We start from the raw sequence: 11,700 nt of genomic DNA, 5'->3' as shown, positions 1-11,700 counted from the left end.
CACCACTAACCGAATAAGAGATTGACGGAGAGAAACCTTGCGCATCCCCAAAACATTAAAAGCATTCATGAAATAAAAGGCGTCTACTATAAATACCCCAAATATTGGTAAATAATGAGGAACCGCTGTAGAGACATAGAGAAAACAAAAAAAAAATGTGCTCCAAATTTTATTAAATAAAAAGGCTGAGATAAACATTTTCGATAAAACGGCTTCGATAAAAAAACGACCGTCGATAAAGTGGCGTTCGCTAAAACAGCGTTCGATAAAACGGCTTCGATGAAACGGCGTTCGATAAAATGTCCGGACCCCGATGCGAATGACAGCCTTCCGACGGGAGGTCTTTCAGCACCTCCTCAACTTCCCGGTTGTTACAGGACTCGTGCATCGTTTGTAGCCGTCGAGCCTTGGATGAGACGAACGCTACATAGACTGTACCCCACTCACCTCTTTCTTCCCTCTCTTTCTGTCTTCCTATCCTTTGAAACCCCTTTCCCTTCCCTGGACTGGGTTATATATGAGGGTGAACTCCCCGTCGAGTTCAACAATATCCCCAGTTCTTTTCTCTACCCTGCCTTCTTAATAAATCACAACCACCACCACCACAGGACAACCGGTGGACCATATCCGTTAACGGAGTGGATACCAAGCGACTGCAAACGAATTTCAGGGAAGACCGACGACCTGGTGGAGGTATGAAATGCTGGAATTTCGGGGGGAATGCTTGCGACTCGGGATGCCCGCGACAAAAGTAGTTGGAGATGCATTGGAGATGCATTTGCCCTTCAGTGCACGCGAAGGGGCTGTGAATGATGATGATGATGTTGATGATTATTATATTGCCACTACCCCTGAGAAAATGACTACCCAACAAATCATTTGCGTATAGCAGTGAAGACGACTTTGCGGATACAATGGATCTTATGGAGGTATATTTAATTTAGTCGCTAGGGCCTTACTCCTATTTATTAAACTGGTTATATGGCGCCTGCCAAGGTGTCTTTCCAGAAATACATGTGTCCATAGTAGTAGTAGCCACGGCCGGACTCGACTCTCCCCCCGCGCTCCCCTTAGGAGAGTCCGGCCGTGGCACAGCATAGGAAATTCCCACTTGGAAGCTTCGGCATATTTTTTCGACGCGCATGACATCTACTTCAAGGTTAATTTAGCTAGAGGGCGCGGTCGGAAAAATACGAACCAATCTCAAATTAACTCTGAATCTCAAGCACAAACTCTCTTCACTGTTGTAGTTAAGACGAAACAAACCAAAAATAGCTTTTATGCACTCCGATGAGTTCAAAATGGGTTGAATTCGGAGGGTCCGCAACGGTAGCAGGGGTTTGCTTCTGCGCACTAAAAATCAGTGTGGTTTTTCTTGTTGCACACGACTTTATAGACGTTTCCTTATGCACCGAGCTGATCCCTACTTTTAGTGACTCCAGAACTACAAGTAGCATATATATATATATATATATAGTGAATCAGAATAGGAAATGCGGGGCTCGCACCAGACTGGTATTCTGGAGGTCGTGGGTTCGGATCCCACCTGGCGGGCATTTTTTCTCCGCTTTCTTTCTTTCTTTCCAAATTCTTTATCTGTTTCAATGACCTACCACAACCTCCCCTTTGCTTTCCGAGGTTTTCTTGACTGCCAATTCTTATTTCTGTGTTATATATATATATATATATATATATATATATATATATATATATATATATATATATATATATATATATATATATATATATATATATATATATCGTTGTAAAACAATATAAGAGTAATAATAAATGTTTATTAAGTGCCCAGGAACAACCAAATTATTCGTACTGGTGCAAAGATATGGAAAGGGACAAATGAGAAGCTGAAATACAAAGGAATTGAGCGATCAATACCGTACAAAAACAAGCAAATAAAAATGCTCATGAACACGAGACTGCACTATTTCGTAACTAAGCGTGCAACGTGCCACAGAAAGCTAAGGTTGGACGGAGCGCATATTCATGAGCATATATGCTTCAAGAAGAAACATTGATTGATTACATAGGCACCGATACATAGGCACCCCGTCCGGTGTTTCCCGCGGGGTGGGGGGAAACGCTGGAAAGCGAGTGCCCCGGTGTGTTCTTTTAGCACGCGTTACGTTCTAGCGCGAGGCGTTGGAGAACAAGGGTCCCAAGTGACTACAGGATACTATGACGGCTGACGACGACATGAGACGCCGACCGCCCGTGCCCCTATCTTTGCCCCTAAAAAAATCCCGGGCTATCTCGACTAACGTGAAACCTGGGGAGGGGCGAAGTGTAGTATTCAAATATTTATTTATTATTTATTTATTTATTTATTTTTTTATTTATTTTACAAGTACTGCCAGCCCTGTTACAAGTCCTTAGGCAGGAGTGGGCATTTGGTACAAGAACAGATCAACAAGATAGAAGACAACAAACAAAAAAATGCACAATGTTCAGCACAAAGAAAGGTTCTTCCTTGGAACTTCGGAAGCAAACACAAATTAAAAATTAACTATTGCCTCTCTCTTGCCACACGGCGCGCGCTGAAGTGGCGCCAGAGAAGCGCCGATGGGAGGAGCAATCGCGCGCTTGATGAGGCGGTGGCGCCCTCTCGTGCGTTGAACCCGATTAAAGCAATTAAATGAGAGACAGACTAGCTGTAAGTTGCCTTCGTGTCACACGCCGCATCATGCTAAGAAGTATGCTTTACGGGAGAAAACATGGCGTTCGAAACCCATTTCGAGACTGAATTTAACAAATTTCTGTTAATAATGCAATTAAATCCTGATTATACCTTGGCTGGGAAACCAAGTAGTGATACATTTAATATGGCACTTGCTTGCGTAATTTCAAATTAATTAAATGAAGTGAGGGATGGATATCTTGGAAACAAAACCAACTTCAAAAGGCGAGTGTCAAAAACATCATACGTCAATTAAATAATGTAAATTAAAACACAAACAGTCTGAAGGAGTATAGAGGAAATACATAATCAAGTCACGTGAGAAATATGTTAAAGATGGTAATACAGATGCCTATTTGGATATAACCTCGCTTTTCGCAGGGAACAAACCGCATTCGGGAAGCGGCCAATATCGTAATGTTGATATCTTTTGTGCAAACAGCTCTGTGAGCGTGGGCCCGGGCTTTCTTAATTTATACGTATATTTCACCGTATGTAGCCACCCGAGATCAGAGAGCCGTTGTTTTGCCCTATTAAAACAGAAATATATGCAATAATAGCTCACGGGCACCTGCTATAGCTGCAAATTTCCTTGCGGTATATCTTTCAGCAACAAGAAAAAAATGTGCGTGCGTGATGGGGGATAAAATATGCCACATTTGTTGATTTGTGAACAGTTGAAACCACCGTACGGTTGAACGCGTACAGACGCTACAGTGAACTAAACTACAGACGATACGGCCGACCCAGACTGGCCGCAGCAGGCAATGTTTAAAGCGTTCGGAGTGTTTGCAAAACAAAAAACATAAAAGGAAACAAAAACACGTCGAGCGAGGTTATGCAAGATCAATGCAAATTGCGGACCGAAAACAAAAACGAAACACATGTACGAGATGACTTAGTCACTTTTTATGGTCACCGTACTTCAAACTTTCTGTCATGCATGAATGCACACGTAAAAATTTAAAAATTGCCCTTTATTCTATTTATGTGTGAAAAAATGACGGTGTAGAAAATAAATACGCCTGCAGCGTGCCGGCGGCCGCTAGGGGCAAGCGGGTTGTTTTCGGAAGCCGGAGAGAAGAAGCCGAGCCGATCCAATCCTAATCAGTAATCTTTCCTTTTGTACATTCTTTCTGTTATCTTTTAATTGGAGCCGTGTTCCTGCCGTGCAGCGACGGATATGGACGCCGTATCAACTCTCAAATAACAGGTAATGAATGTAAAGTTTGTGGGTGAAGTTGCAATCATTTTTTTCCCCGCTTCGCACTGAGAGCGCTCTGCTGCCGTTCCGGGCCGCCCGTTCTCCGCGGGCACCATTGCGTTCCGAAACCGCGACTGCAGGAGGTTACTTGTCGTGCCGGCGTTCACGAATCGCGCCCTTGGCCTCTGTTATTTCAACGCCCATTCTGCGACGCCTTCCACGTTCCTGCTGATAGTCCCCCAGCTTCGCACTGGTACGCCGACTTTGGACGAGCCGGCCTTCGATGGCGACTTTTGCGAGGTCGTTTTCAACGGAAACGGTGCCGGACTCGGCTGTCATGTTGACGTACTACGGTTCCTGAATCGCGTCGAACAACAGGTGCGTCCTCCTCTGCACGGCACGCGCGCTTCACTTTCCCAGCAAAGCTAGCTGCGCATGTGTGCGGAGGGTGAACTGTCGCTTGACAACTTGATGGAATCGTGCAGTGTGCGTACAATCGGTGGATTTTTTTCACTGTCGTGATCTGTTTTGCGTTAGTCAAGCTCCGCTACGCTGTCTAACGTGCGGAGTTCTGGTCCGCATGTTCTCGGCGTTGCTTTTTCGAGACGCAAGTTCCTCGATCGCGTCATGAATACTGTTTCCCTCCAAGAAAACAATCGCCTCTTATTTTATGTCCCACCTGGCGCATGTTTGGGATCTAGCCGTGCATCCCGTGCGCGTTTTTGACTGTCAACAAGTGCAGCAGCTGTGGCCCTACGTCACGCCGAAGGCACGCGCAGCTCGTACAACCCGTGGGCGGGCGCGCCCTGTGGCGACGCCGCTGCGTCTCGGGCCCAGCTACAGCGGCCTTGGTTCTCGCCACGTGAGGAAGTGCCCACGGGGGAAGCCCATCGTCACGGGTCGGTCTCGAGGAAATTGCGTGGCTTCCGCCTCTCCGAACGCTGTTAACTGCGCCAGACGCGCACTATCGCTTCCCATGATAAGGCACATGCCGCGACCGCGCTCCGAGGAAGACTAGAGCAGGCGTAAGTGTGGCGAATTTTCGCAGAGCGGGCACTGTTTGGTGAAACAGGCTGCTGGACCTCGTACCCCAGCCGAAAAAAAAAAAAATTGTAAGTCCGATTGGAACTGTCGAAAACGCAGCCAAACGAATTGGTAATGCAGTCGGTTCTAATTGGTCCAATTGTGTTTTCAATGGTTGCAAATGGATTTTTTTCGTCTGGGACAATTTTTTGTTGTGCCTGAAATCGAGTATTAGCATTTGATAGCATGGCCCATGGCACAATTTCTCGCGAACACTGGCTGCTGCTGAGCCGAAGGACACGGGCTCGATTCCCGGCCGCCGCGGCTTCTTTTCTGGTGGAGGTGAAGAGCGAAAACGCCCGTGTGTTTGAGATTTTGGCGCACGTTAAAGATCCCCAGGTGGTCAAAATTAATCCGGAGCCCTCCATACGGTGCACCTCATCGCCTGTGAAGCGTCAGCTCGTTAAACCCCACAATCAATCAATCAATCGCGAACACTGGCCCTTGTTGTGAGTCTTGATTGTATCGAAAAATCGTTGGCCCAGAGGGAAATGGCTGCACGTGCCGCTACCTACCACGAAAGAATTCTGCGATGGTAACAGCGAAAAAGAAGGAAGAGATACGCGGGCCTGGGCAGCCAGGCTTCGTCTGTGCGAGCAACTTCCTTCCGCCCTGGATGCATTTCAAGGCTGCCAGTTCCTCGAAGCCATCTCGAAGCACGTGAGGCCAGACGGGGGAAGCCCTTTGTCACGAGTTCTGCCTCCGGCGCCCGCTTCCGCTTTTCTCGCGTTTCCTCTTTGTCGCAGCCGCCCGAGTAGATGATCGGCCTGGAAGAGGGCAGAGGGATGCTGGGAATTGCGATAAGACTCACCACTTCTCTCAGGTCGGCTTTAAAGAACTTGCAAGTTCTTCTCCTCGCTCAGTCGGCGCGCATTCGCTCGTGTGTGTAACGTTGCGCTTCGAGCACACTATAGAAATGCTGTAGACCCTCAGGCCTAGCTGTTCAGGTATGGCATCATTTGCGTGTTGTCGAAGGATTTGCTTGTTGCATGTGGAAATGCTGTTCATGTCGCAAACACAAACGCTGCTTTTGCAAGATGTTTGGCTTCTTGTAGTGGAGCGGTTCCTTGTGATGGTGGGATGAGGATTGATTCGCTTTGAGGGTATTTAGGCACGTTTGTATGAGTATTGTTCCTGCTGAGCATTTAAGTGTGATTGATGAGGTTTTCTTCTCATTCGCTTCACTTGACTCCAACAAGTAGGGTTTGGCATGCTATGCGCATACTTCTCCTGCACACTTTTGCATTCCTAAAAAAAGCGTACGTGCAGAGATTCCACGTTTTTGTTATTTCTATCTTCATGCAGTGCAAAGTAGTCTCTAGCTTCTTTTCAGAGCAACATATGTGAAGGGGCTTTTCTCAATGCTGCCATGAGCCATTTGGCTGCTTGTAGCATTGATGTGGATTATTTGCGTGGAATGTATTCTTCCATCTAGTTTTGATGCATTTCCTGAGGAGGTGACTTGGCACGCGATGAAATTTTGTTGCTGGCTGCAGCTACTATTCTGTCGTGCCTTTCTCTGTCAGCCGTATTTTAGGAATGAAGGAGAAGAAGCAGTGTGGAATGCATTGCGCGCACTTTAGGCTGGAGTCTTTTTTATATATTTGGTAGCTCGTTCAATAATTATGAAGGCTGCTGGGCAAAAACTCGCTCAAATTCGTGTCATGCAATCATCCTGCACATTCCTCTACTTTCTACACTACACTTCCCTCCTGTTAAAAATGCACATTTTTTCTTCCGTGTTCCTTGCTTTCTCACAAGCATCGCACAATTTTTGCTCTTTTTTTTTTTTTTTTGAGAAGAAAAATGTCTTTGGTTACTCTTTGGCTTGATACCTTGCCTTCGTCGCTACATTGTAGGGTATGGTGTGATGCTTAGTAACCACTTTGGACCTGCCCCTCTATGCTATGTGCAGGATTGAGAGAAATTCAAAGTGGACAAGAAGTGTGAGCGGAAAAAGCGTCTTCCTCGTCCACCCTTTGGTCCCCCTTCACGGGCGCCATGGCGGAGTCCCGGAAGCTTGGCAGTCTGCTGCACGAGATGAACCGGGACCTGAAGTGCCGCCGAGGCTGCAGCTTCTACGGGAACCCCGAGTGGGAGGGCTACTGCTCCCAGTGCTACAAGGAGCTCCGGGCGGCACAGGTGGCCGCCACCACGCCCGCTCCGCCCAGCCCACTGGCAAGCCAGCCCGCACGGCGGTGAGTGCGGTTTGCCCCCTCTGGTCATCTTTCATCACTGTGTTTAGTTTTGAGCTTCCTCTTTTATTGTACAGCGAAGCTGTTAGCCTCTAGTTGGTCGGAAAGTTTTGTGTCGTGAATAAAAAACCCAGGTAGTACCCAGCAGTTTTTGCCTAAGACGCCGAGTGCACGTGTTAGGCTAATCAGGCGTACAGCGTAGAGCTCTGTATTTGTTTAAAAAACCCACAAAACAAGCATCGAAACCGCATTATGGTAAGGCGCCTTAATGTGGTATGATAAGGTGCCTGTGAACAATTGGACACCCCCACCATGTGTTCCTGGTAAAGATAGTTTGCAGAAGGCTAGGCAGGCCTAGTGTCACTAAATGGAGCAGTTCTTGCTCAAAACGCCAAGCGCATCCGTCGGGCTAGGCTGGACCCAGCATTTGCCGCCAGAGAAGCTGAGCGCAAGCGACAAGCCTGGCAAGATGAGAAACATTTCATACCCTCCCCCATCTGCATCTGTAGTGGTTTACAACAGCTTCGCTGGACATCCATTTTCGCAGGATGGAATGGCGCCCATTTCTTTGATAAAGAAGCCATGAAGACAAAATACAAGATCGGTTCGTTAAAAAGACTGCTTTGTCACCACAACAATGGTGCCGATTTTACCGAAAACTTCAAACAAAATGATCGAGATATTAAGGAAAACACGCGAGGCAGCTGCAGCTCAGCAGCCACTGTCCAGCAACTTCTCTGTAACGTCACCGAATGTTTTTTCTGCGACTGGTGGCTGCTAACCGGAGCCCTTGCCCAGAGACATCACCCGGCAATTGTAGTGGGACCTCGAGTTCTGTTTGATCATATCATTTGAATGCTAATGCACAGTTTGGTGCGTGCCCTTACGGTAATGCATCACTCCTGCTCACGTTGCATCACTGCAGCGTCAGATTTGAAAGTTTTTCAATATTTCTTGTGTTTTATCAGTTAAAAAACGCCTTTCCCGAATGGAATGGACCTGAGTGAGTCACCAAAGCCTACTTCTTTCAAATTGAACGAAGTTGTTTTTTGTCCTCACGGCCTTTTTCAGTGAAGCTTATATGGCTAGGGTTCCATGTAATTTTCATAGGTTTCAATACAAAATTCAGTCGTGCAGCTTTGCTTGTCCCCATGATTCTGAACACGATAGACATCCGGCATCGCATCTTTTAGATTCGGAACGAAATATTGTCAATGTAGTGCGAAACAATATTACGAGATGATGGATCGATCAATGCTGAGTCACTTTATTCATTGTTCTTTCTCTTTTCTTGTGTTCGCTTGTTTTGTGAAACATGGTAAATGCGAACAGCAACAAAAAAAATGACGCATTCTCTAGATTTAAGCTGGTTCCTGTCCTGTTCACGACTGAAGTCGGAAAAATAACAGCCAAACTAAAAAAAGTTTAATAAATGACTAGCGAACATCAGGTGTTCTGGTCTTACGTATACACATACACAGCAAATTACATAACCGAATATTGGTAACGACAACAGGTACAAAAATTCGAGGAATGGAAATAAAAATTGAGGGCAGAAGCTTCAGTTATAAGCTTCTCGCTTTATTCAACTGCTTGTTTTGAGCTCAAGGGAGTGCAGGTTCTGCTAGCAACTTCACAACAACTGTGTGACCTTTTAAGTTTTATTCAGTGTGTTTGGACCGCTCGTTGACAGCACCTCCTGGAGTGTGTGGGTGTTTTGCCTCTGCTTTTTGGCGTGGTTAAATTGATCTTATTTTCGTTTTTGCTTTCGTTAATGCAGTTCTTCATTCATTTTTCAAGGCCCTCTGCCACTTATCAGATCTGCATTCTGTGAGATCAGAATTTCTCCGTTAACAAGTGATTGATTGTAGGGTTTAACGTGCCGACGCAATGCAGGCGATGAGGCGCGCCGTAGTGGAGGGCTCCAGATTAATTTTGACCACCTGGGGATCTTTAACGTGCGCCGAAATCTTGTACACACAGACTTTCTTGCATTTCGCCTCCATCAGAAAAGCGGCCGCCGTGGCCGGGAATCGAACTCTGTTAACGAGTACCCTAAAGAGGCATTAGTGTTTGCTTATGTGATCTATAAGTATATCCCTAAAATTTCCCCTCTGGCGCATGCATATTTTATTTTTTGAAACAATATTTTATTGAGACCATATTTTATGGCTTGAAGGTTTATGTCGCTAATGGTGATCAATTACTTTGGCCATAATCCTACAGTACCCTTTGCACTCGTGTTCACAAATTCATTGACTGGAAGTAATTAAAGCCCTAAACAAATAGAGGCGAGGTCACACAGTTTCACATATTGTTAAAGGAACACTGCAGATAAATGCTTTCTGGAAGCACTGTGCATGTGCTAGTTATCGGTAGCACAGAGTGGCACTGTGTGATTTGCTCATCGCAGTAAATACACCTTTTAGTTTCTGCTTTGCTTTTGTTGCAGGGTGTTTCGAATGTGTTTGTAAAGCCAGTAGCCAAGAACGACAAAATTTTTCTGAGCAAGTTTGTAAGTCATTTGATAGGCGTAGAGCCAGTAATATTTGGCTGAGGAACTTTGTGGCCATCTAATCTAAATACTGTATGCATTTGGTGACCATGTTCTGAAAGCATTTCACACTCTGAAAAAAATTGAAAACAGTGTTGCAGGGTCCCTTTAATAAGGGAGCCCCTCTGTTATGTTGATGGTGGGAGCTTTCCAAATGAACAAGGAATAGAGTTTCGGTCAATGCTTAAAGGGGTACTGACACCAATTTTCGGCGTTATAATTATTGCACAGTTCGCTTCCTTTACTCAACAGAGTACCCTGGCTGAAATATGAGCGGCCTGCGACGCAAAGAACATACTTTAATTTATCTGATTTATTGCGCCGACGGGACAGCACACGGAGCGGCGCTTAGCAAATGGACATCAGTGTGACATCATCCCGGGGTAGCCAAAAAAAGTGACGCGGACAGCGCTCGTCAAAAACTCGTGACGTCACTTCACGCGCGCTGCTCTGCAAGCGGCGACTGGGCGCTGGCGCATTCACTAACGGGTTCACGTAGCCAGAGCTACAGGCATAACCGCTGCCCAGAAAGGCACTATTGGCGAAAATAAAGTTCCACACACGGAAAGAGAGCGATAATATAGCCCGGCATCGCAATAGAAGTCGCCATCAGGACTTTTATTGACAGCGGTCATCGAATTTCCGCCGCAATGGTAGGCCTACCACCTTCAGGAAGCCCAGCCATTCAGCTTCAGCGGCAGCGCAATCGAAACAGCGCCCCCACCGGCCTCCCCAGTGTTTTGATGTTCGCACAAAGCGGTGAGGTCATACCGGGATTGTGTCATATGTGCTTTTCGGGCTGAAAGAGTGGGAATTTGAAACAAATGATTTTCAGGCTATTCAGTGTAATTTAATTATCGCACGCTCAAGTATTTAAAGTGCTCTTTCGGGTTCACTAGACCATTAAGCATCGATAGAAGCAATACAAAAGGAACATAAAATTTTCGTGTCAGTGCTCCTTTAACCAAAATTGTGAAGCTGGCATATCTGTAACTCCACGTTTATCCCTCCTTCCTCCCTCTTTGCACAGACAGCTGCGTTTTTTAGCGCATCTTTTTATTGTTGTAAAATGTTCTTCACAGCCTGCAAACAAGTCCCTGAACTTTGCCAGTGAACTCCGCAGCTGCATGACTCGCTCTGCCAGTCACGTCCTGTTGTACCCATCGTTGAGCTCATCCAATAGATTTATCTGCGATAAAAGTATCACGACAGTATACGGCACTATGTGTGGATTCAGGATGCACTTGGGTCAATGCCACGAGTTCAGGCGGGGTACTGCGAGAACGGATTTGTGGAAAGATGTGTTGCTGCCTGGCGGCGGCAGTTCATCTTTATGAGGTCACCTGCAGTTTGATGTGCGCAGGGTCGTGATATTGTGTGAAAACATCCTGTTGAGTTGGCTCGGACGCCAGTACGCTTTTGCGTGCTTCAATTCCAACAAGCCATTTTCCTGTGCTGTGCATGAGGGGTAAAATCTGTGACTGCAATTCAAAGGACACTGCACTTGAAAAAAAAAAAAATGAGTGAGAGGGACAACCAGGGAAAAATGAATGTCCGCACAGCAACGCGTTCATAAATGCCAGCATTACGGTATTCATTGCACTGGAACAATAAACGAGCGCACTGACACATTTTTCGTGAGGAAACTGCTCTTTCATTGATGCTCAAACTTTACTCGAAGGTTGCAATTTGCTGCCTATTTTGTTTAATACCAAGGTGGGGATGGTGCTTAGGTATTATTTAGAAATGGAAAAAAAATGGCTCACACTAACGCATAAGACTTGAAAGTAGTGAAGTTGTACATAACCATTACGACAGTGTAAGTCCACGATTGCAGCCGTTTTCCTTCTTTTTTGCTGCCGCAATGACCTTTACTCCATCATTGTTGCCATAAGTGTGAGCTTCCTTCTTTTTTTTTTTTTTTTTTTTTTTTTTTTTTTTTTTTTTTTTGTTAAGTGATAATCATTGC

The 11,700-nt window shown here is 45.8% G+C and overlaps 1 protein-coding gene across 1 annotated transcript in view; it reads left to right on the top strand.

Moving 5' to 3' along the window:
* Positions 1–3,758: 3,758 nt before the first annotated feature.
* The window catches only part of Rabex-5 (Rabaptin-5-associated exchange factor for Rab5), a 40,485-nt gene continuing 32,543 nt past the window's right edge, over positions 3,759–11,700 (top strand). Inside the window, exons 1-2 of the mRNA XM_077701091.1 lie at positions 3,759–3,908; positions 6,898–7,180. Coding sequence (XP_077557217.1) covers positions 6,984–7,180 — 197 coding nt within the window. The 5' untranslated portion in view covers positions 3,759–3,908; positions 6,898–6,983. The remainder of the gene's footprint in view (positions 3,909–6,897; positions 7,181–11,700) is intronic.

Source organism: Haemaphysalis longicornis, unplaced genomic scaffold (assembly GCF_048455015.1).
Source record: "Haemaphysalis longicornis isolate Haplotype H1 unplaced genomic scaffold, Haemaphysalis longicornis Haplotype H1 scaffold_20, whole genome shotgun sequence".
Taxonomy (NCBI): Eukaryota; Metazoa; Arthropoda; class Arachnida; order Ixodida; family Ixodidae; genus Haemaphysalis; species Haemaphysalis longicornis.
Note: the sequence above shows the minus strand (reverse complement) of the source record. Positions and strands in the feature narration are given on the sequence as shown.